The following is a 22,094-nucleotide window of genomic DNA, read 5'->3' as shown; positions in this document are numbered from 1 at the left end:
TGCAACTGCCCTGGTTTATAGCTGTCTGACCCAAACCTAATTTAGCACCTTTTTTTTTTTTAAAGCGTTTTTCTAAAAGAAACTTCTCTAGAGCAGTGCCGTGTGCTTCCGTGGGGCCGAGCTCTGTTTCCACGGATGCGTGCGGCCACACCGTCCGATGGTGGGCTCCAAGCTCCCCAGCCAGGAGCTGCCTGCCCGGGGTGGCCTTCGTCGTGCAGCCCGAGCCTGGGCGCCCCTGGAGCTCCTGCTGTAGCAGCTCTTCAGCCTTCAGGAGGCTCTCAGCCTTGGTTTCCCTGTTTCCGACACGGGAGGTTTCCCCTCCGTGTTTTGCAAAGGCACATACGCCTCCAGATCGGTGAGGATGAGGCTGCTGTTTACTACACTGTGTGTTCACTGATTTCCTACCCTTTTAGGGTGATTGCCGCAGATTAGCCCTGCAGGTTGTCAGTCCGTAGGGTTAATAAGCTAGATATGGATCGTGCTAACGAGGTGCCACAGTAAAGAGAATTTAGGGGTTCTCTGGGCCAGCACCTGCTTCCCTAAACTGCAGCCCTCACTACAGGGCAGCTCCCCACCTGGCTTGTCCCCGCCCTGTAGCACATCCTCAGGGCGCTGCCTCCAGAGACAGGAGGGAAGTTCTGAGGATTAAATAACGTACGTCCTGAGTGTCTGTTTCCAGGCTGGACGGCGCTGCATGAGGCCTGTAACCGGGGCTACTACGACGTCGCGAAGCAGCTGCTGGCTGCAGGTGCGGAGGTGAACACCAAGGGCCTAGATGACGACACGCCTTTGCACGACGCTGCCAACAACGGGCACTACAAGGTTGGCATCCCCCCGTTCTTCACACATCCGGCCTGTCCTGGCATCTGGGTGGTTCTGTAGCTTTGTTTCCCCGTAGCTAGCCGGTTCCATGATGTGGGGCACAGGAAAGCGAGTTTTCACCTTGCCCACCCTGAAGGCCGAGCTGTGCCCTCTGTCTGCCCCCAGCTTTCCCCTCCTGGGTCAGCCTGGACGGCCTCTCACAGGTTTCCCAGCAAGTGCCATCTATGAAAGGCTCGTATCCGCCAGCCATGTAGGTCTGGTTGGATTTGAGCAGGTGAAGGATTACACCAAGTGGAAGGAGGCCTGCAGGAGTTGTTGCCGGTCCCCGTCACCACTGTGGGACTGTTAGACCTGCAAGGCAGACCCACCCTCGTCCGGAATGAGGTAACACCAAGAGGTGTGGCCAGTGCACAGAACCATAGACTCAAGCTTTAGAAAGTGGCCATTGCGGCCGGCCCAGGAGCAGTGGGCACTGAGAGGTCTCAGCCTCTGTGGGGGTCGAGAGAGGTCGTGGTGTGCCTGACAGCCCCGTCCTGCCGGAAAGCAGGGGTGCTGCCTGGAGATGCGGCGGGTCTCACTGATGTCTTCACCAGAGCTCCGTGGAGAGCCCCTGGTTGCAGGCAGGACAGCAAGGCTGAGGGGTCACACGGGGCCACATCTGCCGGTGCCCGTCGTGCTCCTCTGCAGCAAGCCCAGCCTGGCCATTGCGGGAGGTCCTGGAGCCCACAGTGCCTTGGCCTTAAAGAACTCACTTGAGAAACGGCTTGTTCCGGTGGGGTGGGGGGTGGATTGAAGACTCTGAGACGAGCAGGGAACTCAGAACACTGAGTCCCTATTTGATGTTAAAATATGACCGTTAAACTTCTGGGTAAGATAATGAATGGCACTATGGTTTATACTGTTTCTGTTTTATGGGCTCTTCCAGAGACGTGAACTGGAAAAGGCTCTGCAGTGTCTGGGATTCGCTCAGTGCTGCAGGGGAGGGCAGGTGTGAGGGGAATGGCCCTGGAGGGTGATGGGGCTGGGGCATCTGATGCAGCTTTATACTTCTGTAATTACCACTTTTAAACTTTTTATTACGAAAAATGTCAAGGACCCTGGAATTACGGTGAGGTAGGCAGGATAATGGCCCCCAAGATGCCCGTGTTGTGACCCCTAGACCTTGTGAGTGCCTCACATGGGGAGATTGTCCTAGGTCATCTTGCAGGCCCAGGGCAGCCCCATGGGCCCTTAAAGCTTGAGAGCCTTTCCTGCTGAGTCTGAGAGATGCCAGAAGCAGGAGAGGTTAGAACCCGAGGAGGGCCGCACCTGCGCTGCTGGCCTTAGAGGAGGGCCGAGGAGTGTGGTGGCCCCTAAGCAGCTGGGACTGGGGACCTCCGTCCCAGCCCTGCAAGAAACTGAATTCTGCCAGCAGCCCCCATGATGGAGGAAAGGAAGGACCCTGCCCTGCCAGCACCTTGACCTCTGACCTCCACAATTGTAAGCCTGAGGTTTTGTGTAGTCACCATAGAAAACTCACACACATAAGAACTCTGTACTGATTCAACAATAGAACATGTCACACACGAACTGGAAACTGATTCTGTGGGCGACAAGAGTCTGTAGTAAACGTTATGACAGATTCTTTGAATGCGCTAATCTCAGACTGGACTAAAGTTGGGATTAAATTTAATTTGTACTTGAGTTCAGTGCATTGCTGTTCTGGGCATAGGAAATCCAGGTTGCTGGTGATGAACAGCTGAAAAGAGCTGTGCAAGTGTCACCATGGTTGTCTCTGTCATTCATGTGACCACCCTTTCCCTTGTAAAATCAAGCAAGGGAGAGATTATTTTCTAATGTAAATGAAAATAAAAAATAAAGCAGCTTGCAGAAACTTGGTCTTTGTTTTCTCTATTCTGTCCCCCCCACCCTTTCCATAACACTCTTCTCCCTAACCTCTTGCCTGAGCCCTCCACGACCACTCCGGGACCACTCTGCTGAGGAGCTCACTGTTGGCGGGAGGGGAGAGCCTTCGTGAGAAGATTCCTGGGAAGTCGTCTACTCGCGGCAACGGAGAAATGGTGGAAAAAAATCCAAAGGAGGCAGAGCCCTTCTGAAGGAGAGCACAGGAGGGGTGCGGGAGCCCCCGCGGCTGCAGCCCTTCCCACAGAGGAGTCACAGCCTCGCCCACCACACCCAGAGCCTCGCCAGGCAGTCCCTGTGCACTCGGCTCCCACACCCTCAGACCGTGAGGGGCTGCTCTCGGGTCGAACCCCAGGGTTCTCGGAAGGGGCTGCCGTGTTATGCGGAACGGTAGAGGAGTTGTGCTTCTCCAGCAGTCCCTGACGCGGGTGTTACTGTCTTGTAGGTGGTGAAGCTGCTGCTGCGGTACGGAGGGAACCCGCAGCAGAGCAACAGGAAAGGCGAGACGCCGCTGAAAGTGGCCAACTCCCCCACGATGGTGAACCTCCTGTTAGGCAAAGGCACTTACACTTCCAGCGAGGAGAGCTCGACGGGTAAGTCACGGCCACCTGAGCTGCCTGTTCTTTTATGCAGGGATGGTAGGAGCTGCCCTGTGGTGTTTGCACAGTGTTGCCCCTCTGATCAGCTCCTCCTCGGATGCTGGGGGCTTACAGGAGCTTCTGGACTGTGGGAGACCCCGCCCGGGTGTGTCACTGCCGAGAAGCCTGCAGTCTTACTTCTAAGATGCCAGCCCTGTCTGTCAGCTGAGCTCTGTCTGGTTTCCTCCTGCCTGTGGCTGGTTTCCATGAGTCGAGCAAAGTGTCTCTGCAGAGGCAGGGTGGGAACCTTCCCACAGGCACATCTGCAGAGCCTCCCTCCTCTGCCATTCTGGGGAGAGCTGTTTTGAGCCTGCCTGTGACCTCTCGCTTCCTGCCTCCAACAGAGAGCTCAGAAGAGGAAGACGCACCATCCTTCGCACCTTCCAGTTCAGTCGACGGCAACAACACGGACTCCGAGTTCGAAAAAGGCCTCAAGCACAAGGCCAAGAACCCAGAGCCACAGAAGGCCACGGCCCCCGTCAAGGACGAGTATGAGTTTGATGAGGACGACGAGCAGGACAGGGTTCCTCCGGTGGACGACAAGCACCTATTGAAAAAGGACTACAGAAAAGAAACGAAATCCAATAGTTTTATCTCTATACCCAAAATGGAGGTTAAAAGTTACACTAAAAATAACACGATTGCACCAAAGAAAGCGTCCCATCGTATCCTGTCAGACACGTCGGACGAGGAGGACGCGAGTGTCACCGTGGGGACAGGAGAGAAGCTGAGACTCTCGGCACATACGATATTGCCTGGTAGTAAGACACGAGAGCCTTCTAATGCCAAGCAGCAGAAGGAAAAAAATAAAGTGAAAAAGAAGCGAAAGAAAGAAACAAAAGGCAGAGAGGTTCGCTTCGGAAAGCGGAGCGACAAGTTCTGCTCCTCGGAGTCGGAGAGCGAGTCCTCAGAGAGTGGGGAGGATGACAGGGACTCTCTGGGGAGCTCCGGCTGCCTCAAGGGGTCCCCGCTGGTGCTGAAGGACCCCTCCCTGTTCAGCTCCCTCTCTGCCTCCTCCACCTCGTCTCACGGGAGCTCTGCCGCCCAGAAGCAGAACCCCAGCCACACAGACCAGCACACCAAGCACTGGCGGACAGACAATTGGAAAACCATTTCTTCCCCGGCTTGGTCAGAGGTCAGTTCTTTATCAGACTCCACAAGGACGAGACTGACAAGCGAGTCTGACTACTCCTCTGAGGGCTCCAGTGTGGAATCGCTGAAGCCAGTGAGGAAGAGGCAGGAGCACAGGAAGCGAGCCTCCCTGTCGGAGAAGAAGAGCCCCTTCCTGTCCAGCGCGGAGGGCGCTGTCCCCAAACTGGACAAGGAGGGGAAAGTTGTCAAAAAACATAAAACAAAACACAAACACAAAAACAAGGAGAAGGGACAGTGTTCCATCAGCCAAGAGCTGAAGTTGAAAAGTTTTACTTACGAATATGAGGACTCCAAGCAGAAGTCAGATAAGGCTATACTGTTAGAGAGTGATCTTTCCACTGAAAACAAGCTAAAAGTGTTAAAGCACGATCGCGACCACTTTAAAAAAGAAGAGAAACTTAGCAAAATGAAATTAGAAGAAAAAGAATGGCTCTTTAAAGATGAAAAATCACTGAAGAGAATCAAAGACACAAACAAAGACATCAGCAGGTCTTTCCGAGAAGAGAAAGACCGTTCGAATAAAGCAGAAAAGGAGAAATCGCTGAAGGAAAAGTCTCCGAAAGAAGAAAAACTGAGACTGTACAAAGAGGAGAGAAAGAAGAAATCAAAAGACCGGCCCTCAAAATTAGAGAAGAAGAATGATTTAAAAGAGGACAAAATTTCAAAAGAGAAGGAGAAGATTTTTAAAGAAGATAAAGAAAAACTCAAAAAAGAAAAGGTTTATAGGGAAGATTCTGCTTTTGACGAATATTGTAACAAAAATCAGTTTCTGGAGAATGAAGACACCAAATTTAGCCTTTCTGACGATCAGCGAGATCGGTGGTTTTCTGACTTGTCCGATTCATCCTTTGATTTCAAAGGGGAGGACAGCTGGGACTCGCCAGTGACAGACTACAGGGACATGAAGAGCGACTCTGTGGCCAAGCTCATCTTGGAGACGGTGAAGGAGGACAGCAAGGAGAGGAGGCGGGACAGCCGGGCCCGGGAGAAGCGAGACTACAGAGACCCCTTCTTCCGAAAGAAGGACAGGGACTATTTGGATAAAAACTCTGAGAAGAGGAAAGAGCAGACTGAAAAGCATAAAAGTGTCCCTGGCTACCTTTCGGAAAAGGACAAGAAGAGGAGAGAGTCCGCAGAGGCCGGGCGGGACAGAAAGGACGCCCTGGAGAGCTGCAAGGAGCGCAGGGACGGCAGGGCCAAGCCCGAGGAGGCGCACCGGGAGGAGCTGAAGGAGTGTGGCTGCGAGAGTGGCTTCAAGGACAAGTCCGACTGCGACTTTGGGAAGGGCCTGGAGCCGTGGGAACGGCATCACCCAGCACGAGAGAAGGAGAAGAAGGACGGCCCCGATAAGGAAAGGAAGGAGAAGACAAAACCAGAAAGATACAAAGAGAAATCCAGTGACAAGGACAAAAGTGAGAAATCAATCCTGGAAAAATGTCAGAAGGACAAAGAATTTGATAAATGTTTTAAAGAGAAAAAAGATACCAAGGAAAAACATAAAGACACACATGGCAAAGACAAAGAAAGGAAAGCGTCTCTCGACCAAGGGAAAGAGAAGAAGGAGAAGGCTTTCCCTGGGATCATCTCAGAAGACTTCTCTGAAAAAAAAGATGACAAGAAAGGCAAAGAGAAAAGCTGGTACATCGCAGACATCTTCACAGATGAGAGTGAGGACGACAGAGACAGCTGCATGGGGAGCGGGTTCAAGATGGGAGAGGCCAGCGACTTGCCGAGGACGGACGGCCTCCAGGAGAAGGAGGAAGGACGGGAGGCCTATGCCTCCGACAGACACAGGAAGTCTTCTGACAAGCAGCACCCTGAGAGGCAGAAGGACAAGGAACCCAGAGACAGGAGAAAGGACCGCGGGGCTGCCGACGCGGGGAGAGACAAAAAAGAGAAAGTCTTTGAAAAGCACAAAGAGAAGAAGGATAAAGAGTCCACAGAAAAGTACAAGGACAGGAAGGACAGAGCCTCAGTGGACTCCACGCAAGATAAGAAAAATAAACAGAAGCTCCCCGAGAAGGCTGAAAAGAAGCACGCTGCCGAAGACAAGGCTAAAAGCAAACACAAAGAGAAGTCGGACAAAGAACATTCCAAGGAGAGGAAGTCCTCGAGAAGTGCTGACGCGGAAAAAAGCCTGCTTGAAAAGTTGGAAGAAGAGGCTCTCCATGAGTACAGAGAAGACTCCAACGATAAAATCAGCGAGGTCTCCTCTGACAGCTTCACGGACCGAGGGCAGGAGCCGGGGCTGACTGCCTTCCTGGAGGTCTCTTTCACGGAGCCACCTGGAGACGACAAGCCGAGGGAGAGCGCTTGCCTCCCTGAGAAGCTGAAAGAGAAGGAGAGGCACAGACACTCCTCATCTTCATCCAAGAAGAGCCACGACCGAGAGCGAGCCAAGAAAGAGAAGGCCGAGAAGAAAGAGAAGGGCGAAGATTACAAGGAGGGCGGTAGCAGGAAGGACTCCGGCCAGTACGAAAAGGACTTCCTGGAGGCGGATGCTTACGGAGTTTCTTACAACATGAAAGCTGACATAGAAGATGAGCTAGATAAAACCATTGAATTGTTTTCTACCGAAAAGAAAGATAAAAATGATTCCGAGAGAGAACCTTCCAAGAAAATAGAAAAGGAACTAAAGCCTTATGGATCTAGTGCCATCAACATCCTAAAAGAGAAGAAGAAGAGAGAGAAACACAGGGAGAAATGGAGAGACGAGAAGGAGAGGCACCGGGACAGGCATGCGGACGGGCTGCTGCGGCATCACAGGGACGAGCTCCTGCGGCATCACAGGGACGAGCAGAAGCCCGCCACCAGGGACAAGGACAGCCCGCCCCGCGTGCTCAAAGACAAGTCCAGGGACGACGGCCCAAGGCTCAGCGACGCCAAACTGAAGGAGAAATTCAAGGACAGTGCAGAGAAAGAAAAGGGCGACCCAGCGAAGATGAGCAACGGGAATGATAAGGTAGCGCCATGCAAAGACCCAGGCAAGAAAGACGCCAGGCCCAGGGAGAAGCTCCTGGGGGACGGCGACCTGATGATGACCAGCTTCGAGAGGATGCTGTCCCAGAAGGACCTGGAGATCGAGGAGCGCCACAAGCGGCACAAGGAGAGGATGAAGCAAATGGAGAAGCTGAGGCACCGGTCCGGAGACCCCAAGCTCAAGGAGAAGGCGAAGCCGGCAGACGACGGGCGGAAGAAGGGTCTGGACATTCCTGCTAAGAAACCGCCGGGGCTGGACCCTCCATTTAAAGACAAAAAGCTCAAAGAGTCGACTCCTATTCCACCTGCCGCGGAAAATAAGCTACACCCAGGATCAGGTGCAGACTCCAAAGACTGGCTGGCAGGCCCCCACATGAAAGAGGTCCTGCCTGCGTCCCCCAGGCCTGACCAGAGCCGGCCCACTGGCGTGCCCACCCCTACGTCGGTGCTATCCTGCCCCAGCTACGAGGAGGTGATGCACACGCCCAGGACCCCGTCCTGCAGCGCCGACGACTACGCGGACCTCGTGTTCGACTGCGCCGACTCGCAGCACTCCACGCCCGTGCCCACCGCTCCCACCAGCGCCTGCTCCCCCTCCTTTTTCGACAGGTTCTCCGTGGCTTCAAGTGGGCTTTCGGAAAACGCCAGCCAGGCTCCTGCCAGGCCTGTCTCCACAAACCTTTACCGCTCGGTCTCTGTCGACATCAGGAGGACCCCCGAGGAAGAATTCAGCGTCGGAGATAAGCTCTTCAGGCAGCAGAGCGTTCCTGCTGCCTCCAGCTACGAGTCTCCCCTGCCACACTCGATGGAGGACAGGGCGCCCCTGCCCCCGGCTCCCGCGGAGAAGTTTGCCTGCTTGTCGCCAGGGTACTACTCCCCAGACTATGGCCTCCCGTCGCCCAAAGTCGACGCTTTGCACTGCCCGCCGGCTGCCGTTGTCACTGTCACCCCGTCTCCAGAGGGCGTCTTCTCAAGTTTACAAGCGAAACCTTCCCCTTCCCCCAGAGCCGAGCTGCTGGTTCCTTCCCTCGAAGGGGCCCTTCCCCCGGACCTGGACACCTCCGAGGACCAGCAGGCGACGGCCGCCATCATCCCCCCGGAGCCCAGCTACCTGGAGCCGCTGGACGAGGGTCCGTTCAGCGCCGTCATCACCGAGGAGCCTGTTGAGTGGGCCCACCCCTCCGAGCAGGCGCTTGCCTCTAGCCTGATCGGGAGCACCTCTGAAAACCCTGTCGGCTGGCCTGTGGGCTCGGACCTCCTGCTCAAGTCTCCACAGAGATTCCCCGAGTCCCCAAAGCATTTCTGCCCCGCGGACCCCCTCCACTCTGCCGCCCCAGGGCCCTTCAGCGCCTCAGAGGCGCCGTACCCCGCCCCTCCCGCCTCTCCTGCCCCGTACGCTCTGCCCGTCGCTGAGCCGGGACTGGAGGACGTCAAAGACGGAGTGGAAGCCGTCCCCGCCGCCATCTCCCCCTCAGAGGCGGCTCCCTACGCCCCTCCCTCCGGGCTGGAGTCCTTCTTCAGCAACTGCAAGTCACTTCCGGAAGCTCCGCTGGACGTGGCCGCCGAGCCCGCCTGTGTAGCCGCTGTGGCTCAGGTGGAGGCTCTGGGGCCCCTGGAAAGTAGCTTCCTGGACAGCAGCCACGGCCTGTCTAACCTCGGCCAGGTGGAGCCGGTGCCCTGGGCAGACGCCTTCGCCGGCCCCGAGGACGACCTGGACCTGGGGCCCTTCTCCCTGCCGGAGCTTCCGCTGCAGACTAAAGATGCCGCAGATGTTGAAGCGGAACCCGTGGAAGAAAGTCTTGCTCCTCCAGAAAAGATCCCTCCAGGGGCCCCCGTGGTCATAAACGGTGGGGATGTTTCCACCGTAGTGGCTGAGGAGCAGCCGGCACTGCCTCCTGACCAGGCCTCCGCCCGGCTCCCTGCAGAGCTCGAGCCTGAGCCCTCAGAGGAGCCAAAGCTGGACGTGGCTCTAGAAGCTACAGTGGAGGCAGAGACGGTGCCGGAAGAGAGGGCCCGTGGGGATCTGGACTCCAGCGTGGAGCCCGCGCCCGTTCCCCCCGAGCAGCGCCCACTGGGGAGCGGAGACCAGGGGGCCGAGGCTGAAGGCCCCCCCGCCGCGTCCCTCTGTGCCCCTGACGGCCCCGCCACGAACACTGTGGCACAAGCTCAGGCCGCAGACGGTGCCGGCCCCGAGGACAACACTGAGGCCTCCCGCGCTGCCGCCCCAGCCGAAGGCCCTCCTGGCGGCATCGCGCCGGAAGCCACAGAACCAAAACCCACGGCCGAAGCCCCGAAGGCCCCCAGAGTGGAGGAGATCCCTCAGCGCATGACCAGGAACCGGGCGCAGATGCTCGCGAACCAGAGCAAGCAGGGCCCGCCCCCCTCCGAGAAGGAGTGCGCCCCCACCCCTGCCCCGGTCACCAGGGCCAAGGCCCGCGGCTCCGAGGACGACGACGCCCAGGCCCAGCATCCGCGCAAACGCCGCTTTCAGCGCTCCACCCAGCAGCTGCAGCAGCAGCTGAACACGTCCACGCAGCAGACGCGGGAGGTGATCCAGCAGACGCTGGCCGCCATCGTGGACGCCATCAAGCTGGATGCCATCGAGCCCTACCACAGCGACAGGGCCAACCCCTACTTCGAATACCTGCAGATCAGGAAGAAGATCGAGGAGAAGCGCAAGATCCTGTGCTGTATCACGCCGCAGGCGCCCCAGTGCTACGCCGAGTACGTCACCTACACGGGCTCCTACCTCCTGGACGGCAAGCCGCTCAGCAAGCTCCACATCCCCGTGGTGAGTGCGGGGCCCGGGAGAGCCACTGCGTTCTCTCTCTGGGATGCGTCTGGGGCCCCTAGTCACGGCTTCCTCCAGCCCATCTTGTCCCACTCATGGCCCTTGACCTCTCTCGACCTTCTGCCACCTGAGTAGACACAGCCCCATTTCTGCTGTGGAGGCAAAAGCCGGAAGCTGCCCAGCTGTTCTGCAGACCCGAGGTCCTTCCTCCAGCTGGTCCGTGCCAGGCCTCGGTCTCCTGACCTCCCCCTCACCCTGGGTGCACCCCGGTCCCACTCGTGTGGGGCTCCCCCTTCACGCCGCTCACTCTCCCCTCTCCACTCCCCGTCCACCAGGACGGCCTCAGGAGAGCCACCCCCTCTGTCTCCTGCCCCTGCCCCGCCCCTTTCTCCCTTGGACCCGCGTGGGTTCCCTGAGCCTCCATACCTGCACGATGAGTCCCTTCCCCCACCTCCTCCCTTGGGCTTCTGGGACAGCAGAGCTGCAGCTCCCTTGGGGCAGCTTGGTCCTCGGCCCCCAGCCTCACCTTGTTCCACCTGACCCTGTCAGCCCAGTTCCCCAGGCATCATCCCTACCTCTGCAGGCTCAGGTGAAACATCTCGGAATCACCCCCACTCCCCCAGCTCCTTGCGCTACGTCTGGGCCCAAAATAGATCCCTCCAAATGAGGCCCTGCTCTGAGCACATTCCCATGAGGGCTGCCTGCCCTGTGCACTCTCTGCCCTGGGCCGCGGGGCCTGACTGGGTTCCCACCTCCTCCTGCCCACTGGGGTCTTTCCCAGCAGGCACAGGGATTCCTCGTGGGGGAGGCAGAGCCCACCCGTCTGTCCTCGGTGACGGCCTGAGCTGTGCACGGCCTCCCCTGCCCTCCTGTTCTCAGGCCCCCCAGGGTCCATCCAGCCCCAGCGTGTGGCGTTCTGGCCCTTCCCTGGAGTCTCCTCCCAGACCACGCGACTCCACTCACACTGTGCCTAGCGGACTGTGTGGTTGATGCAGCCGTCTCGCTTGAGTGTGTTGTGTTATGCCCAGAACAGGCTTGCCGTCACCAACGGCCATTTCCTTCTGGGGATTCCTGGGCACTGAAACTCGCAGGTGGCGTGAGGTACAGCCAGGGGCCCTCCACACGCGTTGGCTCTGTGGGCCCAGGCCGCCTGAGAGCCCCTCGCCGTGCTGGCCCTGACCTGGCTCAGCTACCCAGCACCCCCCTGGTGAGGATGACGGGGTCTGCTGAGCTTGCCCTGAGGGTGAGGCTGGGTCTGTGCTGCTGGCCGACATGTCAGGGACGTTGTGCAGGATCCAGGAGCGGGCGCCCTCGGGCCCCACCCTGCCAAGCTCTGAGCTCTGCTCCCAGGGAGCACGAGGGGCACTGCACCCACCGTGACCTCGGCGGTCTTTCCCTTCTCCTCGAGCCTGACCCCAAGCCGTCCCCGGGGAGGCTCATCCACAGAAGACAGAGGCGGCAGTTGGGTCATGACATTCAGAAAAACCTGCCCCAGGATCTCTCCTCAGTAAGACCTTCTGATCTTCTGACCTTCTTTTGTTGTTTTGTTTTCTCGTTTAATGGATCATAACACTAGTCTGACTGCTGTAGAAAATTTGGAAAATACAGGGGAAAAAAGCCACTAGAATCCTGCCAATCTGAGTAGTCCTGGGAATGTTCTGTGCACCTCCCACCTGGTCTTTTGAGTACCCCCCAGACCTAGACCCAGGCAGGCCCAGGTGCCAGGTGCTGCCTGAGGCCCAAGGCACAGCTCCTGCTGTAGCTGCCGGCCCTGGGGCTGAGCCAGAGGAAGGGGTGGTGCCGGGTCCTGGGCTGTGCGTTCGCCTGAGCTCGCATCAGTCCCACCTTGGAGGTGGCCCACAGAATCCCTGCCACCGACGGGCCCCATCTCAGCAGAGCCCTCACTGGGGGGCTGGGCTCGTCGAGGCAGGGTGGATGTGGTGCTGAACAGAGTGAGGTCTGTGGACTAGAGGGACTTTGCTACATTTTTTAATCAATTTTTTTTTTTTTTTTCAGACAGAGTCTCACTCTGTCGCCCAGGCTGGAGTGCAGTGGCGTGATCTCGGCTCACTGCAAGCTCCGCCTCCCCGGTTCAAGCAATTCTCCTGCCTCAGCCTCCTGAGTAGCTGGGATTACAGGCGCCCACCACCACGTCTGGCTAATTTTTGTATTTTCTGTAGAGACGGGGTTTCACCATGTTGGTCAGGCTGGTCTCAAACTCCTGACCTTGTGATCCGCCTGCCTCAGCCTCCCAAAGTGCTGGGATTACAGGTGTGAGCCACTGCGCTCAGCCTAAATCATTAATTTTGAACTGATTTTAGATGGGCAGAAAAGTTCAGAAACAGCAGAGATAGGTTTATGCACCTGCTGCACGCCCAGCCTCCCCTGAATGTGCCTTAGGAGCCGTGGAGGTGACGAGACCCTGCCGTGCGTCCACGCTGTGGCAGGCCCTCCCGTGCCCTGTCTCCTGGCTGGGAGCTTCTGGGCAGTGTCGGTCAGCAGTGTGGTCAGAGGCCCCAGGCCTGGCCTGCGATGATGGTTCTTAGGCAGGAGCCTATAGGCGTGAGGCGGGGCCTTCTGCTCCTGGTGTCATAGGTGACGTGACCTGGAGGCCTGGTCAGGCCCGTCCACCATGAGTTGAAGTCTCTCCCTCTGTGGTGTGTGTGTGTCTTGGAAGAGACGTGGAGACTGCGTGAGGCTGTTTCTCTCAGCCCATTGTCCATGCGCATCGCTGTCCACGGCTCTCGTCTGCAGCAGTCACTCCTGTGCGCTGGGCCTGTCTCCCTCTCCTGTGTCCGCTAACTGGAGCTCTGCTGTCAGGAGCCACCCCTTCCGCCTGCAGGTGCCCGGCATCGCCAGCGTTGGTCTCATGCCATGAGTCGCCCCAGCCTTGGCTGTCAGGAGCTCTTCCTGGTCTCCCTCTTGTGCGTCCACCTGCCCATCTGCCCCGTGCGCTCCTGTTGCTGAGTGGCCCCCGGATGTTCCAGCTGGTCTTGGCCACCCGGCTCCGCCTTGCCATTACCGTGTGGGTCCACCTGTGGGGAATGGTGGCCCTGGTGCGACTGCTGTGGCCCCGAGCACACGGCCATGCTTTCTGGGTCTGCTTTGGAAACCTGACTCCCTGTGGGCCTGAGGTCTCTGCTGCACCGCGGGGCTCAGCCTGGCTCCCCACTCCTGTGTGGCCCTTGTTTCTCCAAGAGTGTGAGGCCTCATCCTGATGGTCTCGGCTGTCTTTACTTCCTCATTCACTTCCAGCATGCATGTAGTTTCAGAATGGCCGACCCACCTCTGTGAGAACCGTTCTGCTGGTGGGAGTGCAGTGCCTGCGCTTCCGGCCCACAGTCCCCCAGCCCCCACGGGGACCTGGGCCAGTGCGTGCTTCCCTCCCCCGAGCCACTGCAAGACCACCGGCTCGGTTGTCAGCTTTCATATTCCACTGTGCACGTTACAGCCTGGTTGAAAGGCTGATCTGGGGTGCATGGGCCCTCCCTGTGAACACAGGAAGCTCAGCCTACCCCCAGCCCCCTCCTGCTGTCTCGCTGTATCTCCTCTGCACAGTTGGGTGCTTATGCCGGTGTTTCAGGCCCTCCTTGGCACACGATGGCCCACAGATACTGTCCCGCGCCTCTCCCTGCACTATCTCTTCACTGCGTGGTGCTGTACGGGGCACCGTGGAGGTGTCCGCTCTCCCGTGTCCAGCACATAGTGGTTTCTAGAAGCTTCCTGGTGTGTCTGTTGCTGGGACTGGAGGAGGCCTCCAGGGCAGGCTCCTAGGAGTGGGGAGGCTGAGTCGGGACCCCCGTGAACTCCAGACTATCTCCTTCGTGCAGTTCCACAGCCCCAGCTGACCCCTCACTCCCCTTTTGCCTGTAGATCGCACCCCCTCCCTCCCTGGCGGAGCCCCTGAAGGAGCTGTTCAGGCAGCAGGAGGCCGTCCGGGGAAAGCTGCGTCTACAGCACAGCATCGAGCGGGTAAGTGGGCTGGCACAGGCAGGGGGGGCGCCACGGCCAGGGCTTTTCACGGCGCAGGCCCCAGGGGCTATCGTGTTGAGACAGTGGGGCCTGGAGCGTGGCTGTGTCCCGGCTCACTCTACTCCTCTCCTCCTTCAGGAGAAGCTGATCGTCTCCTGTGAGCAGGAGATTCTGCGGGTTCACTGCCGGGCGGCCAGGACCATCGCCAACCAGGCAGTGCCATTCAGCGCCTGCACGATGCTGCTGGACTCCGAGGTCTACAACATGCCCCTGGAGAGTCAGGTAGGGCCCGTCTGCATGCCAGGCCCATGAGTCCAAGTGCCTGCACCCCGCCCCCTTCCCCTCCCCTTGATAGATTCTGCACTTTGACCAGGAGCTTCCCGGGTGCTCAGCACCTTGCAGGGGCTACAGAGTCCTTTGCATGCCTCTAGCCTTGGGCGAGCCTCAGAAAGGAGCCAAGAAGGCTGCAGCAGACAGCAGACAGCTCCCCGCACAGGCAAGGCCCTCAGGCCACTGGGCTGGGCCTCAGCAGCTCAGTCCCTCCGTAACACTTGTCCATGCAGTTGGAGCACCTGCCCCTACCTACCTCTCACGGGTGTCAGGGCTGGCATTATTTTCTGTTTAAACTGCTGGGCTCGACCTGCTGCTCTCAGGCACCCCAGGGCTGCCACATCGAGGGCTTTCACAGCACAGGCCCCAGGGGCTGTCATACGGGGACAGCAGGGACACTGGGTGGCTAAGGGAACACGGGCACCCAGGTGTGCCGCTCATCTGGGCCAGGGCGGGCCGGACTCAGGGTTCCAGAACTACAGTCACTGTCATGCCCATCTGCTGTGGGGCTCCCGCCCACCCCTGCAGCTCCCGTGCCTTTGACCTGCTCTCTCCACTGGTACATAGGATGTGGGCGGCCAGGGCCCCGTGGCTCTCCCAGGGGCAGCTCTTCCTGTCTCAGAAATCATCCTCCAGCCACCACTGACCTGTCCATGTGGGACCCCTGGCTCTCCCGTTGCCTCGCCTGCATCAGCCCCTCCCTCCTCCTCGGAGCCCACTGTGCTCAGGTTGTGGGCTCCCTGGACCCCAGGCCCCACATCCTGTGCAGTGGGACGTGCCTAGAACACATTCCTGCCTTGGTGTCCAGATCTCGCACCGAGAGCCCTCGTAATATGTGCCCCCCTTGATGCCACCCCAGCCCTGGGCACTCTGAGCAGTGCACTAGGCTTTGCTGTGTGGTGACAGCCGGGGGCTCCCAGATGTTTAGTTGAAAACATCTCTTTGTGCATTAAAGATCTTCCTTTCTTTGGGGATGCATTTTATCAATGTCTCTCATACACACAATGACAAATTTTATTTTCCTTTTTTTTTGTGACGGAGTCTCGCTCTGTTGCCAGGCTGGAGTGCAGTGGTGTGATCTTGGCTCACTGCAACCTCTGGCTCCCGGGTTCAAGCGATTCTCCTGCCTCAGCCTCCCGAGTAGCTGGGATCACAGGCATGCGCTACCATGCCCGGCTGATTTTTGTATTTTGAGTAGAGACGGGGTGTCACCATGTCCAGGATGGTCTCGATCTCTTGACCTTATGATCCACCCGCCTCAGCCTCCCAAAGTGCGGGAGTTACAGGCGTGAGCCACCACACCCGGCTGACAGATTTTCTTTAAAGAAAACATGAGTTGGACCAAATGGTGCTTTGGGGGCTGGATGCTGATAAGTTTGCATTCTTGCACCGCAGTTGAGAGGCTGTGATGGACAGGCAGTCAGGACAGCTCTGTACAGAGCAAAAATGAGGAGGACCAGCTCGTGCCTCTAACACCTTCCAAGGAAGCATTGCTTCCCTCTTTCTTTCTCCCATGGGTGTCCATCCCCTCAAGCATTTAGCCCTTGAGTTACAAACAATCCCGTTAACACTCTTTTAAGTTATTTTAAAATACACAATGCAGTTACTATTGACTACAGTTACCCTGTTGTGCTGTCAGATAGATAGTAGGTCTTATCCATTCTTTTTTTTTTTTTTTTTTTTTTTTTGGTACCCATTAACCATTTCTACCTCCCTGCCAGCCCCCCACAACCCTTCCCAGCCTCTGGTAACCATCCTTCTACTCTGTGTCCATGAGCTCAATTGTTCTGATTTTTAGATCCCACAAGTGAGAGAGAACATGTGATGTTTGTCTTTCTATGCTTATTTCACTTAACATCATGACCTCCAGTTCCATCCACGTGTTTGCAAATGACAGGATCTCATTCTTTTTTGTGGCTGAATAGTACTCCGTTGTGTATGTAGCACATATTCTTTATCCATTCATCTGTTGATGGACACAAGCCTTAGCTATAGTAAATGGGGTTGCGTTAAATATGGGAGTGTGGACACCGTTTCAATATACTGATTCCTTTTCCTTTTTGTGATTCTGAGTCTTCCTCTGTCACCCAGGCTGGAGAGCAGTGGCACAATCTCAGCTCACTGCAGCCACTGCCTCCCGGGTGGGTAGCTGGGATCACAGGCGCACACCACCACACCTGGCTAATTTTTGTATTTTTAGTAGAGATGGGATTTCACCATGTTGGCAAGGCTAGTCTGAAACTCTTGACCTCAGGTGATCTGCCCGCCTCAGCCTCCCAAAGTGCTGGGATTACAGGCGTGAGCCACCGTGCCTGGCCCCCGATTTCTTTCTTTTGGGTCTATACCCGGCAGTGGGATTGCTGGATCCTATGGTAGCTCAATTTTTAGTTTTTTGAGGAAACGCCAAACTGTTCTCCACAGCGGCTGTTTTAATTTACATTCCCACCAACGGGGTACGAGGGTTCCCTTTTCCCCACATCCTCGCGAGCATTTGTGATTGTCTGTCTTTTGGATAAAGGCCATTTTAACCGGGGTGAGGTGATGTCTCATGGTAGTTTTGAATTGCATTTCTCTGATGATCAATGATGTTGAGCTCCTCTTCAGATACCTGTTGGCCATTTGTGTGTCTCCTTTGAGAAACGTCTATTCAGATCTTTTGCCCGTTTTTTTGATGGGATTATTAGATTTTTTCATATCGAGTTAATTGCATGCCTTCTATGTTCTGGTTGTGAATCCGTGTGAGAGGAGCGGTTTGCAGGCGTTTCCTCCCATTCTGTGCGTGTCTTTTCACCCTGTTGACTGTGTCCTTTGCTGGGCAGAAGCTTTTGAACTTGATGTGATCCCATTTGTCCATTTTTGCTTTGGTTGCCTGTGCTTCGGGGTATTGCTTGAGAAATGTTTGCCCAGGCCAATGTCCTGGAGATTTTCCCCAGTGTTTTCTTGTAGTGGTTTCATCGTTTAAGGTCTTGGATTCCAGACTTTGATCCATTTTGGCTTGATGTTTGTATGTGGCGAGAGCTAGGGTCTCGTTTCACTCTTCTGCAGATGCGTAGCCAGTTTTCTTTATATGTGGCGAGAGCTAGGGTCTCGTTTCACTCTTCTGCGATGCGTAGCCCGTTTTCCTTATATGTGGCGAGAGCTAGGGTCTCGTTTCACTCTTCTGCGATGCGTAGCCCGTTTTCCTTATATGTGGCGAGAGCTAGGGTCTCGTTTCACTCTTCTGCGATGCGTAGCCCGTTTTCCCAGCACCGTTTATGGCAGAGACTGTCCTTTCCCTGTGATCGTTATTCTGTTCTTGGCACCTTTGTGGAAAGTGAGTTCCCTGCAGGTGAGTGGGTTTCTGTCGGTGCTCCACATGTTCTGAGAAACAGACGGCATTGTCAGCTTCACCATGAACCCGTCAAAAAGGGGAGGAGCCTGGACATCTTATCCGTGTCCACCCTTCAGGACACAGGACGGTGACATATCTAGAAAGTCTCGCCCAGGAGAAACCCCGTCTCTACTAAAAATACAAAATTAGCTGGGCGTGGTGGCTGCCTGTAATCCCAGCTACTCAGGAAGGCTGAAGCAGGAGAATCGCTTGAACCCCGGAGGTGGAGGCTGCGGTGAGCCAGGATCGCACCATTGCACTCCAGCCTGGGCAACAAGCAAAACTCTGTCTCTAAAAAAAAAAAAAAAGTCTCTCCCAGGAGTTGGCAGTGGGCTGAGCTCTGACTGTCCCATGGGGGCAGGGCTGGGGACCGGCTCACAGGTGGGGCCCGCGGGCACCCGGTGCCCAGGAGACAAAGGCCCAGCTGCCTCCACGCGCATTTTAGGGAAGCTGTTTAGGGAGATGGGCAGGGTGCGCCTGCCATGCCTTGAACGTGATTCAGTGTGTGCGCGGTGGAATGAGGCTCCCCCTTTGGTTTTCCCTTGAGAACGGTCACTGCAGCATCGCCCAGGCTGGCATGCCTTCCCGTAGCGGTCTCTGGGGCTCCTGATGAAACTCCCGTGTTTGGTTTCCACAGGGTGACGAGAACAAGTCAGTGCGCGACCGTTTCAACGCCCGCCAGTTCATCTCCTGGCTCCAGGATGTGGATGACAAGTATGACCGCATGAAGGTCGGTGTCGCGCGTCCCTCAGTTCTGCCTGGGGGAGGCCGCTGCCCAGTTCTGTGATGGGCGGTGACAATTTCAGATTCTCTTAATCTGGCCGATGCTTTCAGGGAGGTGAGGTCCTGTCCCTGCTTGTGGCCTCCTCAGTCTTCCCTTCTGTCCCGGTGTGCAGGGAGCGGCTCCTGTCGCCAGCTGAACAGGACCCTAGGCTTGATGGTCAGAACTCCTGGGACTGCCCTGTGAGCCCCCTCTAAGGTCCCAGCATTCACCCTCCACTGCTCTGGAAGTGCTGGCCAGGGCGGCGGGCAGGGGCAGGGCAGGTGCCGGGAAGGGCAGCACACCCTTATCCCGGTCGCGAGGGCTGCTCACCGGGACACCCTGGAGGATCCGCCAGGAGGCAACGGAAAGCGGAAACTTGCCAAGTTACAGAACTTTACAGTCAGCGTCACCCTGTACAGTCACCAGCCAGGCCTGGGAGCAGGCAGCCCCGGCTACCTGCAGTATCAGGCTCAGCACCACCCAGGTCCCTGAACCAAGCACCCGTGTGTCATACTACAGCTCTCAGAAAGGTGCTGATATGGGCACAGATGAGAACCACCAGCCCTACCCGGTGGGAGCCGTGGGTATTTGGGGAGCGTGGCCCCTGGGGGCTTGTGCTGAGGAACTCAGGTCTGAGGTGTAGCTGAGTGTGCATTTCTGGCCAGCCCTAAGATGATGGTGCAGGAAGTCAATCACACCACACCCTCCCCAGGCCACTAGGCCCTTCCTAACCAGAGCCGTGAGAAAAAACTGAAAGCTTCATAAAGACACATGGAAGACTTTCCTATAAGAAGATAAATGTTTGACTACATTAAAATGGGACTTTGGGCCGGGTGCGGTGGCTCACACCTGTAATCCCAGCATTTTGGGAGGCTGAGGTAGGTGGTTCACCTGAGGTCAGGAGTTCGAGAGCAGCCTGGCCAACATGGTGAAACCTCGTCTCTAGTAAAAATACAAAAATTAGCTGGGCGTGGTGGTGCGTGCCTGTAATTCCGGGAGACTGAGGCATGAGAATCATTTGAACCCGGGAGACAGAGGTTGCAGTAAGCCAAGATTGCACCACTGCACTCCAGCCTGGGGACAAAATTTAAAAAAAAACCTTAGGGATATGTATAAAAATATTCACTGGAACAAAACTGGAAACTCAGAGGCCCATCAGTAATTCAGTGACTCACTGGAGTTTGGAACATCCAAAGGGTATTATATGATTCCATGTAACAATTTACACTGGTGATGTCTGAGCTGCCGAGTAAAAGCTATAAGGCCCATTGAGGAGGATTGTGAATCCATCCTGAGCTTCGAAAACGATTTCATACATATATATATGTGGAGAAAAATTTAGAGACAGACATTATCACACTGCAGCTCGCCAACATCGCAAAACCCCATCTCTACAAAAATCAGCTAGGCGTGGTAGCACTTGTAGTCCCAGCTACTCGGGAGGTTGAGGAGGGAGGATCCCTTGAGCCCCAGAGGTCAAGGCTGCAGTGAGTCATGATTGCACCACTGCACTCCAGCCTTGAGACGGTATCTAAAAAAGATTCTCTACACGGTTGCTTGTGACATACCAGTACTCCCTGGCCACGCTTCCATTTCTCCATTAGTTCCCAAAATATGTGCTACCCCAGTCCAGTCCCCTTATGTGCACTTTTAAATGGCATAGTTTCTACTAGAAATACAAGTGAAACTATCACTGGCCGTAAGTAATTGTAAAATGACAAAAGCAAAGCTGTTCGATTCTAATAAGCTGCAGTGGCTGCTGGAGGTGAGTCCCAGGCCCACGCAGAGCAGGGCAGGGCCCCCGGGCCAGGGTGAGCCCCAGGCCGACCCAGAGCAGGGCAGGGCTCCCGGGCCAGGGTAGAGGTGGCACAGACAGCAGTTATGGGGACAGACATGTAGCACAGCTGGCGCTACCTCCACGTGTAGTAACTAGATGCCAGGAGTGGGTACAGCTGGGCCTGGCCCATACCAGGGTAGGTTCACGGCTGTATCACGCCCTTGGCCCTGCTGGCAGCTGAGGTCGGCAGAGTTTCTGGGGCTCTCCCTTCACTCCTCCTCCCTCCTCTCCCCGCTGTGTGTCCCGCAGACTTGTCTCCTCATGCGGCAGCAGCACGAGGCCGCGGCCCTGAACGCCGTGCAGAGGATGGAGTGGCAGCTGAAGGTGCAGGAACTGGACCCCGCCGGGCACAAGTCCCTGTGCGTGAACGAGGTGCCCTCCTTCTACGTGCCCATGGTCGACGTCAACGACGACTTCGTATTGTTGCCGGCATGACACCGCGGGACGGCCGCAGGACGCAGGCGAGGGCCGCACGGCTGCCCAGGGCTGCTGCTGAGCCCCAGGGGCGGAGGAGGGAGCGCCCTGTCCACCCGGGCGGGGAGAGACCCCGAGAGAGACTGCACTTGGCCACAGCGTCTCCATCCCTTCCAGACTGGTCCAGACGTCGGGGAGGTGAAACACGTCTCTTCTCTACCAGCTGCCGCGGCGGGGGCAAAGCCCCCAGAGTCTCACTGGCCCCGGCGGGATGAGGAGACCATGCCGGGCGCGCACACACGGCAGCTTCTGTTTGAAAACGGCGACCTTCGGGCCCTTTTCTCCAGCAACTGCAGAGGCATTTCAGGAGTTGGAGAACGGAGTACATTTTTAAAATTTTTTGTTCCATTCTGATCAACTGAAGAAAATTAAGGTGTCCACCTCTCACAAACAGTGACCTGCAGGTCGGAGGGGCAGGAGCCCCATCCCAGCCGTGGTTCTGTTGCCGCCGAGCTGCGACGGCCTCAGACTGGGCTTCAGACCTGGTGCGGAGCCAGGCGGAGGGACACAGAGCCAGGACTCCCAGCCGTATTGAAATGGAGTCAAATCCGCGTGGTTTGTATCTTCTTTCCTTTAATCTTGGGCATTTTGTTTCTCTTTCTGAGAACGTAACTTGAAACACTACAGAGCCAATAATCATATAAAAAGTGTATCCGTAAACGCTGTACAGTTTTATATACCTTCACAATGTACTTTTGCTGCCTTCTAGATAATTTATTTTGCAACACATTACTGCACAGTTGTAAATAACTTATGTACTGTAACATCACTTTCAGTTATGTGTAAAGAAATAAATAAATTAATTAAAATGCTCTTTGTACAGTATGTCCCTCCAGGAGAGGGGCTGTGTGTGGGACTGACACAGTGTCGCCCCTCTCGACGACCTTCTTACTCCCAGGACAGACTTGGTGGCTCACGCCTGTAAACCCAACACTGGGAGGCCGAGGCGGGAGTCTGAGACCAGCCTGCCCAACATGGCAAAATCCCCTCTCTACTAAAAATACCAAAAATTAGCTGGGTGTGGTGGCGTGCGCCTGTAGTCCCAGCTACTCCGGAGGCTGAGG

At 56.4% G+C, this 22,094-nt stretch overlaps 1 protein-coding gene across 40 annotated transcripts in view; it reads left to right on the top strand.

The window, feature by feature from the left end:
• The window catches only part of ANKRD11 (ankyrin repeat domain containing 11), a 229,705-nt gene extending 207,866 nt beyond the window's left edge, over positions 1-21,839 (top strand). For 39 of the 40 annotated variants that reach the window (XM_024349501.3, XM_024349500.3, XM_054669625.2 and 36 more), the window contains 7 exons: positions 680-822; positions 3,170-3,317; positions 3,707-10,284; positions 14,158-14,256; positions 14,395-14,538; positions 18,594-18,686; positions 20,806-21,839. In XM_024349501.3, coding sequence (XP_024205269.1) covers positions 680-822; positions 3,170-3,317; positions 3,707-10,284; positions 14,158-14,256; positions 14,395-14,538; positions 18,594-18,686; positions 20,806-20,991 — 7,391 coding nt within the window. In that variant the 3' untranslated portion in view covers positions 20,992-21,839. Of the gene's footprint in view, positions 1-679; positions 2,936-3,169; positions 3,318-3,706; positions 10,285-14,157; positions 14,257-14,394; positions 14,539-18,593; positions 18,687-20,805 lie in introns of all 40 variants that reach the window. The other variant, XM_024349516.3, reaches the window with a different exon arrangement.
• The last annotated feature ends 255 nt before the right edge of the window (positions 21,840-22,094 follow it).

The sequence above is a fragment of the Pan troglodytes genome, chromosome 18 (assembly GCF_028858775.2).
Source record: "Pan troglodytes isolate AG18354 chromosome 18, NHGRI_mPanTro3-v2.0_pri, whole genome shotgun sequence".
NCBI lineage: Eukaryota > Metazoa > Chordata > Mammalia > Primates > Hominidae > Pan > Pan troglodytes.
This window is presented reverse-complemented; position numbering and strand designations above follow the sequence as displayed.